Source organism: Haliotis asinina, chromosome 1 (genome assembly GCF_037392515.1).
Source record: "Haliotis asinina isolate JCU_RB_2024 chromosome 1, JCU_Hal_asi_v2, whole genome shotgun sequence".
NCBI classification, from domain to species: Eukaryota; Metazoa; Mollusca; class Gastropoda; order Lepetellida; family Haliotidae; genus Haliotis; species Haliotis asinina.
Window position 1 is genome coordinate 84,142,679 of NC_090280.1, and position 26,526 is coordinate 84,169,204.

At 42.6% G+C, this 26,526-nt stretch overlaps 1 protein-coding gene across 2 annotated transcripts; it reads right to left on the reverse strand.

Annotated features, from left to right (window-relative positions):
- Nucleotides 1–419: 419 nt before the first annotated feature.
- LOC137298349 (protein ABHD15-like) lies at nucleotides 420–26,526 on the reverse strand. 2 transcript variants are annotated; one of them, XM_067830571.1, is made up of 2 exons: nucleotides 26,373–26,526; nucleotides 420–4,515 (listed from the first exon to the last, which is right to left on the reverse strand). In XM_067830571.1, the coding sequence occupies exon 2, from the start codon at nucleotides 4,452–4,454 to the stop codon at nucleotides 3,270–3,272; it is 1,185 nt and encodes a 394-aa protein (XP_067686672.1). In that variant the 5' UTR covers nucleotides 4,455–4,515; nucleotides 26,373–26,526; the 3' UTR covers nucleotides 420–3,269. The 2 variants fall into 2 exon arrangements, with proteins under 2 accessions (XP_067686672.1, XP_067686680.1); XM_067830579.1 differs by having other exon boundaries at nucleotides 432–4,511.

A 26,526-nucleotide genomic window follows, 5' to 3' on the forward strand; every position in this document is an offset into this window, starting at 1 on the left:
ATTCACTCCTTTAGTGTGTTGAGTAAAACTGGGAACAATTCACTCCTTTAGTGTGTTGAGTAAAACTGGGAACTATTCACTCCTTTAGTGTGTTGAGTAAAACTGGGAACTATTCACTCCTTTGGTGCGTGGAGCCAAACAGGGAACTATTCACCCATTCAGTGCGAGGAATCAAACCGGGAACTACATACTCGTATAGTGTTGTGGAGTCAAACAGAAAACTATTCACACATATTGTGTTGAAAAGTCAGATAGACAACTATTCATTCCTTTAGTGTTGTTAAGTCAAATAGAGACCCATTTACGCCTAGAATGCTGTCGAACCAAACAGAGAACTATTCACTTTGTTGTTGTAATTTTGGTTCAAGCAGACTAAGCTAGACCGTTCGTAAACACGATACACGACTCAAAGCCAAACAGCAGTATTTTGACAGTGTTTATTACATATCAGTGAATGCGACCAATGAACATGACATGAATCGTCTTGAAATGTATCGTCATAAATATGACACAGAAAGAACAAAATAGCGTTTTCCAACAGAATGTTCAGATTTACCCACTGTGAATTGACCCACATGCGTCCTTAACAACACGTGTTTTGAGCCGTATCAACAAAAACATCACGTTCATATATTGATGAAGAAGCTCCTTTATCAGAATAGTACCCTTGGTTACACATCCAGGCTAGAACTGGTCATCAGCTTGTTGTAAGAGGCTCCTCCAGACTTTTTCGAACTGACAGGAATCATCAGGAATCATGGAGTATCACACCGAAAAACATATTTCCAAAATTCGAACCAGATTTCGAAAGAATGTCAAAATAAGCAAGTTTTTCAAATTTTGAGAGAACGCGACCCCCAAGTGCTATATGATGTTTTAGTGACAAGTGGTCGCGTTTTTCCATGCGATTCCGCTGTGTTCTGCTAACGTCAGGGCTCTTTTGAAGAGCATTTGGGACGTTCTGATGTGTATTTGAGGTACATTCAAGCAGCGTTCAAACTTCAAGCTAAATATTCCGATACACTGGAAGAATATTCCATCTTAAGTCCAGCTGCAGTCGGGATACATTCCCACTCATTCGAGACATCCTGACAGGATTTGAAGGATTCCTATTCTCCCTCGAATTTGTTCAGAATACTTAGAATGCAGTTAAATATTTAGAATGCAGTGAGAGTACTTAGAATGCAGTTAAATATTTAGAATGCAGTGAGAGTACTTAGAATGCAGTTCGAATCCACCTCAAATGCCATTCGAGAATTTTCCTTTTCGAATGTACCTCGAAAGTTTTGGACATATTCAAAATCATTCGGGCATGTTACAAGAATTGACCCGAATAGATGAAATCCATTCGGAATGCAGTAAGAAGTTTTAGAATTCAGTTCGAATTTCCAGGAATCTCATTCCGATAGCATTCCGGCTCATTCCACCTCAGGTGTGAAGGGGGTATTAAGGGATCGGGTGGTTAGGCTCACTGGTTTGGTTCACACTCGCTGTCGTGTCCAAAGTACGTAGATCGATGAACATGTTGTTCATGTTGGATTTTCTGGTCCTAATTATTTACAGATCACCGCCAAATATCTGGAATATTGCTGAGTACGGTGTTCAACAACAAACCAACCAACACTGGTTATTATTCAGGGCCTAAATTTTCGGAGCTCTCTTATCGCTACTATATTTGTAAGCTAATGTAATGTAATGTTAATGTATGGGACTATCTTAGTGATAAGAGAGCTTCGAAAATCTAGGCCCTGGAGGGAGGAAGGAGAAATTGAGTTTGTGACCATGCTGGATGAAATGGTAGGTAAAAGTAGTAAAAATCTGATACTGTTTTACAGCTACTTATACCTGAAAATGAACACTGAGTAAGTTACACGCCCGACCATTATCCCCTTACCCTTTATCAGTGACCCATCTGTTGTCATTATCCTAACACAGCATGGTGGCACATTGACGCCAGCTTGTTTACTCTGTTACCGCAGTCCGGCACAGGCGCTTGGGGGTTACTTGAACATAACTACATAAACACAATGTAGCGTCTATCCAATTATCAAAGATCAAGGTTGCTTACAAAACATATCGATCCGATATACGGACGTTGTTCCACCATAACAGACACAGATAAACCTATACCATACTGAGTCATGGGGGGTTTCACATTAATTCTGTTATGATAAATTCTGGATCCTAGTTAGAATTGTCTTTAGTAAACCATGCTTGTAAGAAGAGACTAAAAGGATCGGGTGGTCAGGCTAGGTGACTTCGTTGACACGTGTCATCGTGTCTTAACTGCGTAAATCTACGTTCATGCGGTTGATCATTGGATTGTCTGGTCCAGATAGACACCATCACTGGAATATTGTTGTTTGCGGCGTTAGAGAACAAACAACTTAAAGCTTTGTGTAAATATCGAATAGAACATCACGGTCCTTGAAATAACCATTAATAACATTAATGCCCTGTGCCAAAGGAATCTGTTCTACATAGATAAGAGCTAAAGGATATCGCAATGTTGGAGGTCCGTAAATAATCGAGTCTGGACCAGACAATCCAGTGATTGATATAATGAGCATCGACCTGGGCAATTACGATAATATGACATCGATTGACCTAGTCTGACTACCAGATCCCGTTCGACGTTGTTACGGTTTGCTGAACGTCAGTAAAAACTCGGGTCTTCGCGGGTCTGTTGTCACGTCTTCAAATAAGAAGAGAATGAGTGATGTTAGTTTTACGCAGCACTCAGCAATGTTCCAGCTATGTGGTGAAGGTGTGTAAATAATTGAGTCTGGACCAGGCAGTCCAGTGATCAACAGCATGAGCATCACTTAGAAAGACTGACATTGTCTATCCCTTAACTAGAACTGCATGTCATTTTTCATGGAGAGCTAGGCATGTACATGATACTGACATTCTGTCTTGACGATTACATAAAAATACTTTTGTTTTTATTGACATTGTTTCATGGAACAGATCTACCCAACATTACCGAAATAACGGTAGCACTTTTCAAACTTTATAAACCAACATCATACATACATAAATAGTCACAGTTGCGTAAATCTGTAAATGAGACATAAATCAAACGAATAAAGTATTCTTTATGCCGCCTTAATATATTTCAGCAATACCACATTATACTTGTCTGAGAATCCAGCGAAGGCCTCGGGCGTGGCACAAAAGCTTCAGCCAGTAAATTACCCGTCCGTGATAAGACACAGTGCCACAAATTTAGATAATCTTCCTACAATATAATTAGCTTCTTGAAAATATCAGATGGTTGACCGAACGGCACCACGATTGTTCACTCCGTAACCCTTAGTAGTGAACTCAAACACAGCTTCTATGTAATCCAGGCACAAATTATCTGCCCATGATTTGGGTGGAAATCCTTCTAAAAATCCACAATGCCCTCCTCTCTCAGTTGCCACCAGTAGAAAGTTGGGATAATATTTAAAGAGATCATATGGAATGTTACTCTTGGCATAGAAAGGATCGTCTAAACTGTTAATACACAGCACAGGCACGGATATGTCGTCTACATCACGGATCGGGTTATTCCGCTCCCAGAACTCATCCATACTTTCGTAGCCATAAATTCGACAATAGACATCCTCTTCGTATTTGTGAAACGTCCAGGCTTTGAGAGCCTGTTTCACGTCCACAATGCTTGACAAAGCCTGTGCGTGGCGGCACAGGATGACCTTGAGGAACAAGAGAAACATGTAGTCATATATACTTCTCATCGACATGGAGAATCGTTCACAAGCATCGTAACACGGAGACACACATGCACCCACGGATATGAGAGCCGAGGATCCGAACTCGCCTAAATACGAAATCAGCAGACCACATCCTGTTCCATATCCAACTGCTGCTAGCTTACATCGCGGGAATTTCAACCTGATGTATTTTACGACTTGCCGTAAATCGGAAGGATCGCCGGAACTTTGTAGTTTGGCTGTTGTTAGTACACTTCCGCCGTGTCCTCTGCGGTTGAAAACCACAGCTTTAAATCCACGTTGCGTGGCGTCGTAACACAGCGCTGAAACACCTAGCGCACTTCCTGTTATAGAGGGAATGATTAGCAAAATAGTCCTTTTCCTTTTGATCTTTGGCTGAACACTCACAACCCAATCAAGGGCGACGACTCCCTTGTCTCTCATTTGCAAGTACTCCCTATCGAAATTGACATCAAACGAAGGGCATATTGCTGCAAGAACCGACTGCACGTGAGGATTGCGTATCCAAAACGAGGGAGTAAATACCCTCTGTCGCAGACGACACTTGCTTAGAAGGTGTCGCGTTAGCGTAGATTCCCTGTAGTGGAGCTTTGGGAGGTAGGCACGTGACCGGAAGAAGCTATGTATTCGGACGGCGAGACTAAGCAGCAGGGAGCCGATGACAGCCATCAGAAATGGGACGGCTATGATGGCGTATAGGGATAACATCGTCATCAGAGGAAAGGACCGTGAACCTTCGCTGCCATCTTTCACCGTTGTCTACATGGCGCTCTTTCTGGAAAAGTAAGTATAGACCTATAACAATCATACAAGGAAGTACATTGGAGTTCAGACAAAACCCGGCCGATGTAAATCCAGCCAGTCTCGATTATCTGACTATCTCTAGGCTTAACCGATGACTAGAAGCCCAGCGACTTTGCGTATGCAGTGCCATCCATAATATTTTGACTTCGACGTGAATGCCACCTTCCATGTACCCCTCAAGAACCTCATGTTAAGTGTTCGTTATCATAATCAAAGTTGTTGACTTTGATCGACTGTATTGCCTGTTACTGATCGACATATTAGTCTGATAACTTGAGCCTTGCATGTTCCTGTGCACAAAATAGGGTAATTGGAATGTTTTGGCACTGTTTTTTAGATGTGGGAGTAATTTTATGACTCCCCTCCTCTCGCTCTCCCCCTCACTCTGGCAGAGTCCTTTCTTTTCCTCTCGTTTGTTTCTCCTTCCCTCTCTACCTGTCTCATGCCCTCCCTCCCCCACCTCTCCACATCTGAGCATGACGTCATCCACAAGACATAGAGACCAAACTGAGAATATTTCATGCATATGGTAAATGTTAAACACATGTACAAGGAGAGGTTTTACGAGTGGAGTTCTCGTTGTCTGGAGTATTTACCTACTTACTTTATAGTGCCCAGTAATTGGATTTGTTCTGACACGGAAGTTCATGACCGCGTGTTCCAGTGACGTCATAACAGCTACTTAATGTCCGGCAGATATGACAAAGCAGCTGTCTCGTGGAACGCGAGTGTGTGAAAGACCAGCTCGAGATGGTGATTAAATAGACGGCCCCGGAACATATTCTTGGTTCTTCGATCGATTCAGTTGTGAGTGTGATTCCGCAATGACATAACATCAAGGCTCTTGTACGAGATATTTATTGTCACTGAACATGTCGATTACATTAAGGAACAATGACTTCTTCTCGGTGAACGAAGAGATCAAGTTGGATAGTCGTGGGTAGATCGTTAGGTCTTGTCTTAATCATGGTTTGTATCTAATCTGTTGTTAATCAAGAATACACATGCTGTCAGATACAATTAATGTATTATGTGATTACTGGTATGGTCAAAGAACACGGGGTGGATTTGGTTACATTGTTGTTGATGTGCACTGACCTATTGTAGAAGAAGAGACAGGTTTGTTGGGGTATTCTTCAGGAACATGAAGAGACGAAGTTAATAGGACAACCTTCAGCATCATGACCAGACTAACGCTTAGTCTCTGAATAAATATTTTCATTGCTGGAAAACCCATTTATATTGAAATAGAGTCCCAGGGAGACAATTGATTCAGAATCTGTAGAGGTGTGAACTTGCTTCTTTCAGGGCTTGGTTTTAGGGAAAATAATGTTTCAGGGACTGTGAGACAGACAAGGGATGACCAACTGAGTGAGTGAGTTTAGTTTTACGCCGCACTCAGCAATATTACAGCTATATGGCGGCGGTCTGTAAATAATCGAGTCTGGACCAAACAATCCAGTGATCAACAACATGAGCATCGATCTGCGCAATTGGGAACCGATGACATGCGTCAACCAAGTCAGCGAGCCTGACCACCCGATCCCGTTAGTCGCCTCTTGCGACAAGCTGAGTCGCCTTTTATGGCAAGCATGGGTTGCTGAAGGCCTATTCTACCCCGGGACCTTCACGGGTCGATGACGAATTGAGATCAACAGGGCAATGATAACAATTTACTCACTTTGGTTCACTATCCTCAACATTATGACCAGGTGTCGTTAATGGGACAACCTTGGCAACATGACAGGATGAGGTTAACAGGTCACTCTTCATTAGCAACACAACCAGATGAGGTTGATAGGTTTAATCTTAAGGAACATGTCCAGTTTGGGTTTACAGGACAACAGTCAGCAACATGACACTCTGAGGTGGATAGGTCAAGCTTCAACAACATGACCAGATGAATTTCACGGGACCAAGTGCACCGGATGGGGTTCATAGGAGCGGATACCACACTAATAGCAATCCCGCAGAAACATTGTCCAGACTGTAACTTGATAATATGATTGCCTGGCAGCAGGTGTCCGGAACAACAGTAAATTCCCAGCGGGTATCCTGGGATGCATATGCACATAATTACCCATACTTGTTGTGGAATTGACATCAATTACGTTTACAGTCTTGACTAAATGGAATTGATGATCAGAGAGACCAGTGGTTGATGGCGACGATGCACGTCGTCAGGAGGCAAGAGGGCGCAATCAGACAGGACACTCAGAGTAATGACCTAATCTTCAGGAATCACCTACGATAAACATGATATAATGTTGACCTAGAATTCCAACGGAATGACAGAATTTGTTTTGTCGAACTAGCAGTGACGTAGATCCTTGCTCAACTTCGTATTGTGGTGATGTTTGTTTATTAATTTTGCTTTATGGCAGCTGAGAGTAATACTCTTAACACAGATGGGTTTAAGAGATAGCCGAGCCAAGAACAGGCACCGAGTAATATAAATTGTGAGCTTGGCTCAAGCACAATGATAAGTATCGTATGTGAGTGAGTTCGTACGTGAGTGAGTTCGTTAGGTTTATCGCCGCATGATGTGATGAGGTCATACATGGTCTCTGGTGTGTGAGTTCGAATGCAGTAACATTCGCACCGCTTCAACCATACCCAGTTACTGACCATCTTGTTGAGTGAGTGAGCGAGTGAGTGAGCGAGTGAGTTTACGCCCGCACTGAGCAATACTCCAGTTACGTGGCGGCGGTTTATAAAGAATACGGCCTGGACCAGACAATTAAGTTATTAACGGCATCAGCATCGATAAGCTTAGTTGGGATACGATGATATATCATGAGGAGGGCGAATCCGGAGTTCGAAACAGAGGATTACTTTATAGTTGCACGCAAGGGGGCGTAACTCTAAGAACCCAGACGTCTGTGATTTGGAAAGCTACACATATGATACGCCAATTAGGCATTTCTGCGTGGCCCCCTGAGGCCTATGAGACTGCTCTTATGAGAATGATACTTGGGCATCTAAAAAGTGAGTATTATTGTGTTCCGTATTCTTTCTTTCGCCAATTATACCAAGAAACACAATTGTGCACACATCGAAATCATTTTTTAAAATCAGTGACAATTGTCGTAACAGCGTCAGCTGTGGCTGAGTGGGTTAGATCGCAGACTCTGTGTGCGACGATTATGTGCCTGACTGAGAGTGTGGTTCTAATCCGCATGGCACTCAACCTAACACTAACACAAGAATGTGTACATAACTGAGAAAACGTAAACCTTAATATAACATATATTAGAGGTGACCTCTTTTTTAACTGACAGTGTGTTTTCATATATCATGTGGCGCTGTAAATATCAAAAATAATTTTGCATTGGCGATGAATATGACGCACACGGTTAACGCAACGCGAAGGATTATTGCCCCACACCGATGCGCGATAAATGCATGCTATTTCAGCCTTATGATTACATATCTATACGGTTAGAAGAAGAAAACAAAATTCCACGGCCACAAATGTTTGCTGCAAATAGTGTACATTAATATACTGTTACAAGTTTCAGCTAACAGCGAGTGCATCTGTGTGAAGAAACGGGCTTACCGCTGATATGTGCAATACCCCGGGGCACCTGTCTGGAGAAACTCGATACACCGTCTATCAGGACTGCGGAAAGATGTCTTTTCGTCTTTCAGGGAGGGTAATGGAGAACCCGCTACAACGTGTTTGGAGTTTTGATGTACAAGCACATGCTCTGTTTCACAGATAATGAAAAAGTAATTTCAGTGTCTGAAACTCCCCACTCCTCCCCACACACACACTCACACGCACACACGCACACTCTATCACCAACATGGTTTGCTTGCTAATGCCCATAGTTGAAAGCAATGCATTCTGCATCGAAAGGGGTAGATTACACCTCAATGGTGGTTAGTAAATAATTAAATCTGGACCAGTCAATCAGGTGACTGACATCAAAAACATCCACCACAATGCCATGTGTCAACCAAGTCAGCGAGCCTGACCATCCGATCCCTCTAGTCGCCTCTTATGATTAGCACGAAATACCGAGGACCAATTCTAACCCGGATTTTCACGGGAGCCGTTCGAGGATTGTGAGACTACAAAGCGGGGATGTAGTCACTCTCACGGTCCCTGAACCATGTTTTCCTTCCACCTTGTCATTTCTGTATTGCAGACCCGTAAAGGTCCCGGAGTAGAATAGGTTCTTAGCAACCCATGCTTGCCATAGAAGGCGACTAATTGCGCAGACCGATGCTCATGTTGTTGATCACTGGATTGTTTGGTCCAGACTTGATTATTTACAGACCGCCGCCAAATAGCTGTAATATTGCTGAGTGCGGCGTAAAACTAAACTCACACTCATTTCTGTATTACAGACGCGCTAACCGAATGCTACCACCATCCGCGCACTGTCTGAGGCTCTTTTTCAATTTACAGTATATAGATTGTATTATTAAAAACATGCGACTACTTTCATACGGACTTGTCATGTATTTCAAAATTTAGTTAAACTGTCACATACATTGATATATTCTTCACGACAGACCTTAACTTTCAGGTTTATCTCTAACTACTTGTATTTAATATTAGTTGTCAGTAACATACTGCTTAGAAACAGGTGCTTCACAGTTGTCGGCTGCTCAATTTCAATGGAATCTTTTGTTTCTTCCAAAACCTACATTTATAGAAACAGAGGTTATGTAAGTCCAAAGGGAGGAGAGATATCACACATTCCTCGCCGATTTGACCCAAATACCTTTCCGATGACGATCGCGACCTAAATGTCTATAATCGTCATTGCAAATATGTCATCACTGAAAGGTCATGGATGTTCAAAACATAAACATTCCTGACAGTCATGATGTTTTTCATCATCAAGGGCATGTGACTTCACAAACTGCAGAGTTCATATTCCATGCCAGTTTTATCAACGGCCTGTACACATGCTGTATTAAAATCTGGTCATTATCAATAGAGGGCACCTATTACTTCTGTCCCCGGTTCTGCAGGCCTATGCATGTACATGGAGGGTAATCAGAAAGCTAATGTTCAGCATCTGATTACATTGATTGTAAACAAATAATTTCCTTTAAATTCAGAAATCCCGAAACTGAGGAAATATAGACGTGACTCAGATAGGGCTCAAGTAATGCAAACGCTTAGTCTTCGTACATATAATTTTGATACCAACAAATAATTGAATTTAAATTAACAAGTCCCAGTAAGACTGGTCTGAACGTGAGGAAATTAAGACTTAAGTTAGTCTGAACTATATGTTAATTTGATAGAATCAAAATAATCCCGCTTCAGTTGAAAAGGAATCCCTGTAAGATTAGCATAAACCCGAGGAAATCAAGACCTTGGCACAGTAGAATGGGCCGCATTGAAGAGGAAATAACGTGGTTTGAGGGCTATGAGACAGAGAGGTAGCCTTACTGACTAGCCCTCTATGCAATGCTAAAACCCTAATTGAAGCAAGTCTAGAATTCCCTAGGCTCGGGGTCTCCCAACTCACTGACCTCCTTTTCAATATAAACGGAGTTATTTGTTACTATCAAAATTATACAGATTCCGAGAATTAAGCATTACTCTAACAGGGAGCCTTATCAGTCTTTTTGCGGCATTTGTGAATGCAGACCCACTCCTCCTATGAGAGGCAATTAAGCTCGAGACAAATGTAACTTGCGTATCGGAACACAGTTGAGTCGCAGTGGAAGGGATCTGTGAAAACATTTCGAGTTAACCAGGGTTCGACATAATCACAGGATGATTAAAAAAGGGGGTGAGTTTAATTTCACGTTGTATTCAGTAAAATTCCAGCTATATGGAATCTTTTTGTAAGTAACTGAGTGTGGAGTCGAGTCAGCATAACTATCGGTCTGCGCATTTGGGAACCGATGACGTGTCAACCAAGTCAGCGAGTCTGACCACCTGATCCCGTTAGTTGCCTCTTAAGACAAGCATAGTCGCCTTTTATGGCAAGCATGGGTTGCTGAAGAACTAATCTACCCCAGATCTTCATTGGTTTCTAAAAAAGGGGACAAAAGTTTAGACGAAGTCAGATACCTTGCGATGTCAGTGGTCATTCACGAAATGAATGAGTGAGTGAGTGAGTATGGGTTTACGCCGTCTTTAGTAAATATTCCAACTTAGAATTGACACATAAAGACGAATTCCTATGACTTACAAGTTCTAGAATGCCTCTCAAACAGTTCAATATTCTAGCAACATCACGACGGGGACACCACAAATGGACTTGCCACTATACTGAGAGACGCTCAGATCCACTCATGGCAATACAGCTGTCCCTAAAAATACCACATGTTCTCTGATCAAGTAGAAGCAATCGATCCAGTTAAATCCTTGTCCTGAGGTAAATGTGACATGTAGATATGTGTTAATCCTGGGATCAAACATCAAATCTCTTACTGCATATGCGGACACTGGTGACCTAGTCATCTATGGCTGATATCTGTGCGGAGTTACGCCCCTTGGGCGCGTCAGAAAACTGTGGTTGTAAGTCAGGCTGTATTCCTAGGTCGGTCAGTATTAAGCCAGAGGCCCCTTTCACGAAGCTGTTTTTACTGAGGTTAACCTTAACTCCCATGCTTTAACATTGCCCTAAGGTTATCTTAGAGACTTACGATCACTTTAGTGCTTAGTGAAAGGAGGCCCTGATCTCGTAGGTATCACACATCTGAAACCAGGTCGAATTTTCCTCCATATTACAGCATCAGGTCAAACAGCAGGTCGAACATCAGGTCGAACATCAGGTCGAATTTTCATCTACATTGAAATGCGATAGAACTTGACGTTTACCGTTTAAACCCGACTTACTCATGTACACTTCAAGCACACTGTGACGTGGGAGATTTGACATATCATCATTCGCCTAAACCGGAAGTTGGACAGCCTAATGCTTTGATTCTAGACATGGGTACACTGTTTGAAGACCATTTCTGGTGTCCTTCTCTATGTCGCTGGAATATTGCTAAAGGCGGTGTAAACACTAACTCCCTCGCTGACTACACGTAGCTCACGGGCAGAAACCAGTAACTCTGATCTCGCGATATAAATGGGACAGTTTGTTACTTTCAAAATTACTATAACGGCATTTGTTTATCTGTTATCATACACGGTATTGGGCGCAATTAAGGACAGTTGCACAAGGCAAGAGACGAAAGTAAATTATGATCGATATTTAGGGAATGAGGAACAAATGACACCATCTTCAAAATAATAAAAAAAGAGTGTCCTGTAACTCAAATCTATAAACACAATTCACAAGAAGAAATTTACCTGTCACCTGCGAAGTTTTATTTTTAGATGCACGACATGTAATGCAATGATACATTGTGCTATTTTAACTTCCTTGAGTGGCATTTTAGACGTTGGGAGGTACAATAATGACAAATGTTCCGGAAAATATATTCGTATATTTCGTGAGTGCGACATTTCCATACAGATTCCTGTACCACTGTCAAGCTGAAGGAGTTTATGTGGTTAGTTTGCTGTTTGACGTCGCACGTACCGATATTCAAGATACATTGCGAAAACAATCTTATCTGGGCCAGACAATCCAGAGATCAACAGCATGAGAATCGATCTAGGCATCTGGGATACTATGTGTCAAACAGGTCAGTGAGTCTGACCATCCCGTTAAGTCGCCTCTATCAATTAGAATAGGTTGCTGAAAACCAGTTCGAACCGGATCTTTACGATTCGAATGGGGTGACACCGGCTATAGCATTTTCTCAGGCAGGTTTACATACCATAATTTGATCAGAAAAAGAGAAACCAAACGGGAGAGAAAGAATCTTAAAGAAAAAGAAAGAATCCCTTCTTATCACACCTAATTTGAAATTGCCGTTATGGCAACCATAGCATGGGGTCTTAGTGTGAAGAAGTGATGATATGCATGTACAATCAATGTCACTCACTCTCAAACATCTCTGGTTCTTAAATACCACAAAATACTTTCTCTGATATACAGCAACAGCAGTTTCCTGGAACGTACAAGAGACGCAACTCTACAGCAACTCGGTTCGGTTTGCAATGACGTATGGGTCACTTGTGATGTGAGGAAGACAAATTGCAACTGTCAGAAGAACTAAGAATACTACTTAAAATCTTTTCTTGCTTATCTGGAATTCTGAATTGGACGAAACTTCCTCCCGCCCCAGGCTTACCACACACTGAGCGCCTAACACAATGAACCGAGCACAACAACAGACACTGATAAAGATGAAAAGATTGGGCTGAAAACGGCTTTGGAAAAATCTCATTTCAGCCAAATTAGATCTGGGGGAATCCAAATGTCAAATCTTGTTAATCAGGAGCAGAACGTGATAATCCAGAATCTGGGAGAAAATTGTGGCGGGAATATTGCCGTTAAGAAGCAGGTCTGGTGAACTCATTGGAAACGTCTTTCTAAGGTCATGTAAACAGCGCGATATACAATGTATTACAAACTACGTCGTTCCCAGACAGGGGCTTATGAACATGCGCACATAAATTCGATGGAGTCAAGCTACCTTTCTAAGAGAGCATATTTATATCAACTACCGAAACTGTGAAGATCTGGTTAGAATTGGCCTTCACCAACCCATACTTATACCCCGTGAAGATCTGGTTTTGAACTGGTCTTCAGCAACCCGTGCTTGTACTCCGTGAAGATCTGGTTTTGAACTGGCCTACACCAACCCGTACTTGTACCCCGTGAAGATCTGGTTTTGAACTGGCCTACACCAATACATACTTGTACTCCGTGAAGATCTGGTTTTGAACTGGCCTACACCAACCCATACATGTAATCCGTGAAGATCTGGTTTTGAAATGGTCTTCAACAACCCGTGCTTGTACTGCGTGAAGATCTGGTTTTGAACTGGCCTACACCAACCAATACTTGTACCCTGTAAAGATCTGGTTTTGAACTGGTCTTCAGCAACCCGTGCTTGTACCCCGTGAAGATCTGGTTTTAAACTAGCCTACACCAACCCATACATGTACCCTGTGAAGATCTGGTTTTGAACTGGCCTACACCAACCCATACATGTACCCCGTGAAGATCTGGTTTTGAACTGGCCTACACCAACCCATACATGTAATCCGTGAAGATCTGGTTTTGAGTGAGTGAGTGAGTGAGTTTAGTTTTACGTCGCACTTAGCAATATTCCAGCTATATGGCGACGGTCTGTAAATAATCGAGTCTGGACCAGACAATCCAGTGATCAACAACATGAGCATCGATCTGCGCAATGGGGAACCGATGATATGTGTCAACCAAGTCAGCTAGTCTGACCACCCGATCCCGTTAGTCGCCTCTTACGACAAGCATAGTCACCTTTTATGGCAAGCATGGGTTGCTGAAGGCCTATTCTACCCCGGGACCTTCACGGGTTAGATCTGGTTTTGAAATGGTCTTCAACAACCCGTGCTTGTACTGCGTGAAGATCTGGTTTTGAACTGGCCTACACCAACCAATACTTGTACCCCGTGAAGATCTGGTTTTGAACTGGTCTTCAGCAACCCGTGCTTGTACCCCGTGAAAATCTGGTTTTAAACTAGCCTACACCAACCCATACATGTACCCCGTGAAGATCTGGTTTTGAACTGGCCTACACCAACCCATAAATGTACCCCCTGAAGATCTGGTTTTGAACTGGCCTACACCAACCCATACATGTACCCCGTGAAGATCTGGTTTTGAACTGGTGAAGATCTGGTTTTGAGCTGGTCTACACCAACCCATACTTGTACCCCGTGAAGATCTGGTTTTGAACCGGCCTACACCAACCCATACTTGTACCCCGTGAAGATCTGGTCCCCGCTATTCAAAGCCATCGCAGCGCTATGAACTCTCACACTTTACTATAGACTTCATCACCATCACCATCACTATACAAACATTTGTACAGCTCCGATATCCAGATCAGCTGGTCAAAAGGCACTTTTCCCCCTCGATCAGTGCATGTCAGTCTCAACGGCACATCGTATCGGGATCGTACTACTTACTACAGCCGTAGCGATGGGATCGCTTCTGGGAACAGCGCCCTTGAACAGAACTGATCATCAGTGTGAGTGAGATCAATCCAGTGATCAACAACATGAGGATCAATTGGGAACCGATGACATGTGTCAACCAAGTCAGCGACCCTGACCACCCGATCCCGCTGAAGGCCTATTCTCCCCCGGGACCTTCACGAGTCCTGATCATTAGTATGTTTGTACTCTGTGAAGATCCGAGTTTGAATTGGTCTTCTGCAGCTCATGCTTGTCGTGAGAGGCGACAAACGGGATCGAGGGGTCAGACACGCTGACTTGCTTCAGACATGTCATCGTATCCCAGTACGATCAATGCTCATGCTGTTGATCAGTGGATTTTCTTGTCCAGACTGTTATTTACAGACGGCCGCCCGACGGACGGTAAAAGGTAATGACAGTTGACCGGACGTTAAGCTGGAATATTGAGTGCGGCGTGCGGCGTGCTGCGTGAGGCGTTAAACAACAAGCTAAACAAACAAAAACTGCCCAATTCGAATGAAATATTCCGCGCCAACATGTAAAGGAACCCCCGACTTCGCACAATCCGTTGAGCAACAGCCTTTCTGGACATTTAGCGAAATAGCAGGAAAATTTCAATTTTTTGGTCCAGGAAACTACGTAGACATTCCAGGGTGTCGAATTAAAATAGCCCGGGGGTCAGTATATGTGACGAATGGTTATCAGAACATGCCAGAACCAGCATGAGTTCAGATTGATCCTAACAACCTGAATCGAATTGATTCCAGTACAACCAGTGACTGTAAACACTCCCAGAAATCCATAGAGAGTGTGCGTCCACGCGGAAGCGTGTGTCTGTCAACATGGTCACGGGTCCGACACTGGGGACACGATCGATACAGCAAAGACAGTATGTCACAGTTCTGTAATGTCGTGTTCAGTTGTGTTATGACGTATACGTCTGTGTTTTCTAATAAAGTGAGTTACAGATGTCAATGACGCGATTACGTCAACTTTGTTTTGCTTGATAATTGTTCATAAGGGATATACAGTTTTTTGGCAATGTGCATACGGTAGAGTGAGTGAGTGAGTGAGTTTAGTTTTACGCCGCACTCAGCAATATTCCAGCTATATGGCGGCGGTCTGTAAATAATCGAGTTTGGACCAAACAATCCATTGATCAAGAGTATGAGCATCGATCTGAGCAATTAGGAACCGATGACGAGTCAACCAAGTTAGCGAGCCTAACCACCCGATCCCGTTAGTCGCCTCTTACGACAAGCATAGTCGCCTTTTATGGCAAGCATGGATTGCAGAGTTATCTTGAGGCATGTGTACGGTTTGGTTGTTGATAACGCATCAGTGAGTGAGTGAGTGAGAGAGAGATGAGTTTTACGTCACTTTTAGCAACAGCCCAGCAAAATGACGGCGAGGGACATAGGAAATTTGCTTCACACAATATAGCCGAGTGGGGAATCGAACAGCGGTCTTCAGCATGACGAGCGGACACTTTAACCATTAAGCTACTCCGCCCCTTATGACATATGCACGGAGTTGTTGAATTACGGAACAGTTGGCTTGTGGGGTATATATATAGTCTGGTTCATAATTATTGAGAATTTTTCTTCTTACTTTGAGCTATCCTAACACCTCAACTGATTCACTGATACTTAAAACTAAGTAATGGTATAAGGGAGGTAATTCATCTTGGCCTACTGAGTATAGTACAATTAGAGTTACCTCCCCTGAATTTGTAGCAGACGTCATTTTCCTCAGCACTGTCAACAATGTCTGCTGAAGATAAAAGAAGGTCGATTTTTGAGTTGTGTAATCAAGGAATTGATGATGTAAATACATTGGCAGAGAGAACAGGGACTCCTCTTTCTACTGTGTATAGGATTAGGAAGAATTGTAAAGAGGGAAAGGATTTTGGGCACCAGAAAGGAGCAGGGAGACCCAGAAAATTGGACTTCTCAGATCGCGTCCGGCTGGGAATTTTAGCGTCTAAAAAGCAAAGGGCAAGCATCTCCAACATCAGGTATGAAATGATAGAAAGGGGATCAACAGTTGTATCAAAATCTACAGTTAGAAGAAATTTGATTGATCTTGGATGGGAGAAAAAGACTGGAATTCCTTCTCCTCTCATGAAACAAGAACATAAAGACAGGCGTGTTGAGTGGTGTTTGGCACATGAAAACTTTGACTGGGAAAATGTGATTTTTACTGATGAAAGCTCAATATGGGTATATCTCAATAATGTGAAAATATGGACAAAGTCTGCGTCAGCACCGTTGTATCGACGACCTAAATACAGCCCAAAGTTTCATGTATGGGTAGGGATATCCTTATTAGGAACGACCCCGCTGTGTGTGTTTGAGGGAAATCTGACAAGTCAACGCTACACTAACATATTAGATAATTTTCTCCTTCCAAGTGCACATGTGTTTTATGGAAATGACTGGATTTTGCAGCAAGATAATGATCCTAAACACACCGCAAAACATGCCAAGCAGTGGTTTCAGGAGAAAAATGTGACTGCATTACCATTTCCTGCATATAGTCCTGACTTAAATCCCATTGAGAACATTTGGGGGATGATGAAGGAATGTGTGAATCAAAAGGGGTTGACAAAAATTGAAGACATGAAGAGAGAGGTGGTCCGATACTGGGACAGCATAACTCACGAGACACTAACCTCTCTGATAGGAAGTATGCCTACCCGTCTTAGACTGTGCCGTGAAGCTCAAGGAGACTTGATAAAATATTAAATTGTTACCTACACAACATGAAAAGGTCAGTTCTCTTTCACAATACATTCAATTTTATCTGATTTGTTCTCGTTTAATAATATGAAATGCTTTAGCTATTCTCAATAATTTTGAACCATACTGTAAGTTCGGATTAAGTGTATGACCTCAACCAAAGTTAACTAACAACGAGAATACACAGTCGTTTTATGCATGCCTGTGTTGAACACACAGTAATGCTGATAATAATAATCAGTAATATTGCAGCAATGTTAATTCAGTCTGTAACCAAACGTGGTGGCGAGTGGTCCTGTGCGTAGTGCTCAGGTCACCATCAGTTGAAGTTAAGCACCGTCGAGCTCGGACAGTCCTTGGATGGGTGGCCGTGTTTGGCAGTTTAACTCCTGAGAGTTTCTAGGTCTTCGGTCCTGCCCCACAACGAAGCACATGGGAAACATGTGGTCTCACCTTAGGCAAGTGAGTTTGTTCAAATTTGCCTCTGTTCACCCAGCAGAAAATGGGTACCCGGTGAGATAGAGTCTTATGACTATAACCTTCTAGCGCTTAAGAAGGCAGCTTGGGTTATCCGGGGTAATGATAATCAGATTCTGATTAGAGCGTCCAGTGAGCAACTGGTCAGATGGATACTTGGCGCTATATAAGTGAATTATTATCATTATTATCAATCTGAACCAGACAACCTAGTCACTCATTATGAACATCAACATACACAGAATTCGAACCCAATTTTCCAGCCTGTCAAAGTGATTGATTGGGTAGTTTGTTGTTTAAGGCCACATTCAGCAATATCCCAGCAATATGGTGACGGTCAAATCTGAACCAAGCAATCTAGTGATCAACACCATGAGCATCGATCTACGCATCTATGACATGTGTCAGCCAAGTCAGTCAGCCTGACCACACGATCCTATTACAATCATGGGTTAGTGAAGACCAATTCTGTCACGGATCTTCACGGGTCGCCAAGGGACAAACATCTGCATGCGGTTTCAATGAGATTCCTAGCCAAAGCGGAAGCAAGAACTAAGAGATACATTATATAAGATTGGAGTGGTAATACATTTCACTAACCGCCAGGGCACGCAGCTGAGCAACACATGGCTGCAGTACAACGATATGTATCATCGACACATGATATTATATCGCCATGATGACACGCTCTCTCCAGAGACAATTGTCAGCTTACAACACGCAAAAAGGTGACATCGATTATTGGACACATTTTACAGCACATGTTGCACTGTTAGCGATCCCTGCGTTGTGAAATCAGAGGCTGCTGTATATACACAGGTTCTCTACCAACGTATATTGCATCTGACTTACCACACATATACAAAAGTCTAATGCTGAGACTACTGCAACAAAACATATTTTTTCAGCAAAAATGATCGTTGTTTCGAGCACTGTTTTTTGGTGGCTTCAGTTATTTTCTCGTTCCTTCGAATATTTTCTCGCTGCTTCGATATTTTCTTTACTTCAAGTTTCTGCCAAAAATATGAAATTTCGAATATATTCTCGTTGCTTCCAGTATTTATTCGTTGTTTCGAGTTTCTGTCAAAGCTTTGAAATTTCGAGCATTTACTCGTCGCTCCGAGAATTTTCTCTTTTCTTAAAGTTGGTTTTAAAAGCTTGAAATAGCAAGTTCTTCTTTGAAAAAAAAAACATTTTGAGCACCGAGATATTGATCGAAGCTACAAGAAATTAATTGAAGAAACGAGTAAACAGTCCAAATTTCAAGTTTTTGAAAGAAACTTGAAGAAACGAGATAATACCCGAACAACGAAAGACTGAGTTCAGTAACAAGAAAACATGATCAAGCACCGTCCAGATAATCGAAACGATGCAACAAAATTGTCAGGATCAGGCTTTCGTAAACATGTTGTTTCACATCTTCAGTTCACCACGTATGACTGACGCGCTTGTTTTAGACCCTGGTCTATTTCACGGTTGACAGACAGGCGGAAGTGTTCATTTCACACCTGGCATAACGATTACTAAGCTGCGCACATCGGTACGTTGAATATACAAAAGTATCTATGATGAATGTACCTAACGTTGTGAGGGTTGCTGGTAAAAGAAGTGGGCCCGCTACACAAACCAATCTTATCGCTTGGATGATGAACGTAAGCATGTGCTAAGGCATGGAAGCAACGATCATTTGAGCGCTGACATTGCTTCGCGAAACCTGGCCTTGGTTCGGACACAAATTGTTTTGTAGACTGTACTGAAAGACCGAGCAAGTTTAGATAAACTAAATCAAGTGTAGTTTTCAAACATAAACAAACACCAGGGGAATAAACGCTCTTTAGAAAACTAAAATTTTAATTGAATCATCTGTGCATAAGAATACCCACTTAGGATAATCCTCAGAAATAGATTCCGTTTGTTCTTCACAAGGTAAACATTCAGCAAAAAACATTTTTATGGACTACAGTAGGTTATTTGCCAGTTGCCTTCATTACGTCAAGTTTCAGAACTTGTGTTCTTGCAAGTGAATGGGCGAGTTTAGTTTTATTTATTTATTTTTTGACAAAATTCATCAATATCACGGCGAGGGCCACCAGAGACGGTTTTCACACATTGTACCCATATGGGGAATCGAAGTCAGGCTTTCGACGTGACGGGCGAGCGCTTGGCGCCCATTGCTTATACTCCATAAGGGCACAGATGAATTCCTATAGAGGACACTCTGCAGCTCTCAACACGTGTTCGATAGAGATGACCATACGTTGCACCAGACGCAGTTGAGGATAGATTGTAGAAAGTATTGAATGTAGTTGGAGTGGCCGATGTACAGCCTGATAACAGGTCATTGCCCGATATATATACACACATATAGACATGATGTCCAAGCTGCAGTTATCATACCGCCATTCCGTAATTAACTTCAGTTAGTGTTTTCTCCAGAGATGTCTGGAGGGTTTGATTTGTGATACAGTTATTATTCGTAAACTAAAGGAAATAGCTTTGTATTCAGTTTGAGAGACACGATGACTGGTTACGTTCGGTGGAATATCGAACGGTAGTTTCAACTTCCTTGTCTAGTGATGCCGTTCACTGCATCCACTGTGTTCGATGTTGCTGATTCTGAACATCAAAGGTGGATTGTCACGCTTATTGAATCATGACAATAGGATATTAACACTACATGTTGTCTTTTTATCACTAATACTCAATAACTTGTTCCGGCTTTGGTAGCTCAGAGAGATCGCTTCAGAATTTATTTCGCTAAATATCTGCGAGCAAAGCGGACACGATATTAATCTCTGCATACAAGTGTTATTGTTAAGTGAGTGAGTGAGTATAGGTTTACGCCGCTTTTAGCAATATTCCAGCAATATCACGACAGGGACTACAAGACATAGGCTGGACACACAAGACAAAGAACCAGGAGGTTGCACAACGATCAGAATTCGAAATATTCCGAAACCGACATTCCACAGTTAGCATACCAATATTCATGATAAACCTTTCAGATGCAAACTTTTATGTAATCGTAATTATTCGACAATAGTGATAATAATATTACTCTGTAATCACTTTTCACTTAGTGATACTGTATCCAGTACCCCTGGCACATAGTTGGTATCAAGTGTGTAGTTTCTTTTCTACGTCAGTACTGTTTGCACCAAGAGTTAGTTTGTCAGGTGAGCTTAAACAGTCACTTTTCAAGCAGATTGTACATCACCATCGGTCCAGAACTGTCTCGAAATAAGCATACGGTATACTGGTGCGAAACCCTACAAAGAAGGATACTCTTAAATTAAAAAGGAGAGGAAATCAACCAGTTCGATAACCCAGCACCCCTGGTTTCGAAAGGTACAATTTCCTGTCGCTGTAGCATCTTCCTGGAGGGAGCATCGCAAATGCACCTGCACTTAAACCACACAGTCATATCCAGTTGTTCAACGTAGCCATGGCAAGCAGACAAGAGAATGGCACTGTAGTGGCGCATGATGACATGGCGACCAGTTCATGGAATATCTGCCCATGACATGCACCGGATCAAATACCAGGTTATGACATCGGTAGCTTGACCTTTGATCTGTGTCTCACTGACGGATCAGGTCTGTTATCAAAAGTGGCAGGATCGTATGGATTATATGGATTTGTAACATTCATCCTTCCGTGGAGTTAAACGCATGACGACAGGACAGTCGGGCAAGGGAGTTTAACGCAGCTCTCCTCTTAATCACGAACTGTCAGTTTGATGTACAGTGAAAACCGAAGTGAATAAGCGAGATTATTTTTACGCCGCACCCAGCAATAGTCCAGCCATAAGGCGATGGAGTGAAAGCAGGTCTCCTGCTTCCCTGCTGACACTCAACCCCACGTAAATAACAAATAAAGAAGGTCTGAGGTTCGAACTTAGATTCATACGTTCCTGGTACGCGTAGGGGAGGCAACTCGAGATAGCGACTCGCAGATTCTTAGATAACTGTACAAGGCCAGTTTTGTATAGATTTCTAAAGCATAATGATTATATGTTTCAAGTAAAAATGTCTAAAAATTTGAACAAGTTGTTCCAAAAGACTGATGTCCTTAATTGTGCTTTCCGCTATAGTAGACTTGTCTGAGGATAGAATAACTGAACATCGATGTATTATTCAGACCTGCATTGGAGCAGGACTAGAACCATACGTGTGAGAAACAGAGGAGTGCCCATGTCAGAGAGAGCTTAAATGTTTGTATTTCTCTAGTGAGAACGAGGGATATACAGATATTTAGGTATGAATTCGTAAACATAAATTTAGTCTGGTATAGGCATAAACATAATATTCTGTAGATTACCAAGTCGTCAAATTGGCGAAAATAAACCCAAATCTACTTTCAAACATAGGCTGGTCACCCGCCGTCGTCGAATGTAGAACACAACGTCATAGAAGTAACGTAACGTCAAAGCACTGTTCATTACGGCACGTCACCATGACAACGTCCCCTAGGGTATCGTATGAAATATATGAGCCCTGTATACAGCTGTGGCCACGACTCCACAGGAAACAGATGAACACATCCTAGCATAGAAACCGAAGGGCCGAAGGGACTGATTCGAGTAATTCCTTCGCCTCCTAAAGATTATGCTCACTATATCAACCACTGTTTCTGGTAGGTTGTTTAACGCCGTACTCAGTCCTATTCAAGCTACATGGCGACGGTTTATAAATAATCGAGCTTGGACCAGACTATTCAGTGATTAACATAATGAGCATCAAATCTACTCTATTGGCATACGATGACATGTGTCAACCAAGTCAGCGACCACCCGATCCCGCTATTCGCCTCTTACGACAGGCATGGGTTACTGAATATGAATTCAAACTCGCAACTTCGTCCGTTCAGGTAGGTATTGATACGGTGAATCACCATCTACTGCCCCACCAGGGTGGATCAACATACTTGAATACATCATACGTCCCCAGCAACACTCAGAAATGAATAGAACCAAAGCTGGTTGAAATAGAATCACGACCAATACAGGTCGCCTTTCACTGGGCACCTTTAATATTTGGAACAACAAATAAATAATTCGAATGCCAATGTGGCTGAGTATTGACATATATTACAGGTACTTAACTGTGGATTCTTTTTCGAGGTTGGGTTGTGACAGCGGCTTAGATTAAACTGTTGCTGGTATCGAGGGCAAAGCCCCTATGAATCATAGAGGCCATGTTGTTTTCAGTATCTACGTTATCTGTAGCGGGAATATATGACACTCTCTGTGTTTGTTTAGGATTGTGTATTGACGGTCGTACATTGTCCACAAGCGTGCGTTGACCTGGGTGAACATGCGGCTTAACGGTCCAGCTGGACAGACCAAATAAGGATCATTGCAGAATGACATGTAGCACCAGAAACACAGCTTTTTTGTTTTTAAATATGTAAATATATTTATCTACAAAACATATTCAAACCGAGCACAGTCTGAGGCAGTCTGGACTCGAGATCAACAATTCCTTAGGGAATGAGCGAGTGAGTATACTTTTACGCCGCTGTTAGCAATATCACCAGCAATAACAGAGCTGAAAACACCAGAAATGGAATTCACAAATCCCACCCATGTGAGAAATCGAACCCGGGCCTTCGGCGTGACGGACGAACGCTTTGGCCACTACACTCTGCGACAGCCCCTCAAGGGTCTGGTAGACAGAATAAGGTAATTGTTAATAAATATACGTTTGTTTGTTTGTTTGTTTGTTTGCGTGTGTGTGGACTGACAGAAAATCCCCAGGTGGTGAGGAGACAATGACATGCAATCAACACCCAGTCTCACCAACCGAAATAATTCTTGCCTCCTTACCACGCTAAATACGGTTACCGGAAAGCGTTCGCTCGTCACCCCCGAAGACTCTGGTACGATTCCCACATCGGTACAATGTGTGAAGCATTTGCTTGGTGTCCCGTGTCGATATACTACTGGAATATTGTTAAACTCGGCATAAAACCAAACCCACTAATGCATGTCTGTCTACACTGTCAGTAACAGCTGTGACAGAAATTGTAATACAAAAGCTGCATAAGACTGTGAGTCAGAGTAGACCTATCAGACCATACATTACTCGTATGATGGAATCCATCTATTTTATTTCGGTAATTGGATATCTTTATCTCACCCGTCATGATATATATAAGGGATATCACATTGGTGTCCTAGACTGCCAATTTATCTTCCGCTTCAACTAGTACAATGTATTTGTGAAAACAAGTTTCTACACTTTGACCACAACAGGAAAGGTCACTTAGGGGCCTCTTTCTCCGCCAGTAGGTTCAATTAGCCCACGAACTGAAAACCTTGTGTGTCGTAATTGGGAGAGAGAGATAGAGAGAGAGAGAGAGAGAGAGAGAGAGAGAGAGAGAAAGAGAGAGAGAGAGAGAAAGAGAGGAGGAATTACCATTACTAACAGTATTAACAACTTAAGACATGTGGAATGTATGTCTTATTACATGCCTCACGTGTATCACAACTAATATGTGTAGGGTATTGAATGTTTAATTACATAGACGCAATCTCGCCGGTCATTTATCTAGAGAAGATCAGTACCTAGTGATGCAGAAGCTGTACACTAGAAAGTCAAATTCAGTCGTATCGAACAAAGTTTTACAGGAAGCCGTCGTATCCAGTAGTAGTATATGAGCTGTGCACAAGACAGTCACATCTAGTTGTTCAACGTAAGAGCTGTACAGAGGACCGGCATACCCAGTTATACCATGCAGGAGCTGTACAGAAGACCGACATACACAGTTATACCATGAAAGATCTGTACAGAAGACTGTCATATCTAGTCGTGCTATGTACCATATCCAGTTATATCATGTAAGAACTGTATAGAAGACCGACATATCCAGTTATATCATGTAAGAACTGTATAGAAGACCGACATATCCAGTTATATCATGTAAGAACTGTAAAGAGGGAATCCTAGCGAGAGACATCTCACGGACCCAGATCAATGAATTGTCCGCCCAATGCTATTACTAACTGTACAGAACTTCACGAGATGATTGAATGTTCGAACAAAATGCATTAACCAAACACTAAACTGAAGGTAGGTTGTTGCGGTCATTACCGAACATCTACGGAATCACGCGACCATTAACCCACAATCACAAGCACTGTGCATTTCTCTCTCGACACTCGGAAAATACCACCAAGACCTCACGAAAGTACCCCCACGTGTGTTCGTCATGCTCCTTGCCCCTGTGACTGGGGTGGCACGCTACTCTCTACTCTCAGATCCGGTCTGATTGCCGTAAGGGAGAACGACTCAGTTCGACCCGCACTAAATTAATCCTTTCAACGGTAATTGTATACGTCAAGCCGTGTTGGTTTATCACGGCATCTGTGAAGGTCGCAAAACAAATACAAGTTACAAAACATCTGTTTTAGCCCCAATTCCCCGAAATGGATGTACATCGTCGTCGTCGTCGTCGTCGTCGTCGTCGTCGTCAACATCAGCAGCAGCAGAATCATCTCAGCATCAGTACCATCATTACCATCACTGTCATCACCACCATAATCATCATAATCATAATCGCCGTCAAAATCATTATTGCCTATCATCATCGCCGCCCTAATCATCCTCCTCCTCCTCCTCCTCCTCATCATCATCCTTAACATCCAAACCTTGCCATCCAAATCATTATCTTCCTCATCATCGCCGTCACCACCATCATCGTTATCATCTCAACTTCCTCCTCGTCATCATCATTATCATACTACCGTCCAAATAGTCATCGTCATCATCATCGCCGTCATAACCATCTTCGTTATCAGCTCCATCTCCATCGTCATCATCATCATCGTCGTCGTCGTCGTCGTCGTCGCCGTCGTCGTCGTCGCTGTCGAAATAATCTACGACATCATCATTGCCGTCTTAATCATAGTCATTGTTATCGGTCTCCCTTCATCATCATTACAATCATCATCATCATCGTCGTCGTCGTCGCTGTCTAAACAGTCTACGACATCATCGTCACCGTCTTAATCATAGTCATTGTTATCTCCACGCTCATCATCATCATCATCATCATCATCATCATCACCACCACCCTCGTGATCATCAGTATGCAAAAGATCTCAGTTATCATCCCCGTATCGCTATTGGCAGGGAAGTCACACTACAGAACATACAACATACTCTGCTGGCACATCGTCGCTGATGTATACCTATTCAGTCGATCCTCTCCATTCATGCTCCAGATGCACAGAGGGGTCTGTGGCAAGGACGGGAGGGGAGTGTCAGTTACCCTCTCTACGTCAACACGATAAGAAGAAGGTCTAGCACCCAAACATTGAGTTGAGACGGAAATCTGATACGATCACACTCAACACTGAACGTAAATTAACTCCAGACCTTAATACGCTACAAACCACACCGGTTTATAGAATACAATGATCCTGCGATAGAAAGAGGGTAAAACTCACCCCCGGACCGTTTCCCCTCGTGGTAAGCCCTTCCATTACCACGTGCATAGTCACAGACACGCGGAGCAAAAACTTCACTCTTAATACACCTACCATACAATGTACAAAGCTACACAATACATCTAAAACCCATGTTAGACAGGAGATATACTTACACGCTAGTGTTCCTCTGTAAATATCCAACAGTGCCCCATCAGTGAGGTCCTCACTGTTGTCTTTAACATACAAGTATTGACATTCCGAAGTTACCGAGTCGCTCTCTGCCGCGGACTGTTCAACGTCCTCGTGGGGCGGCGACTGGCCCAACAC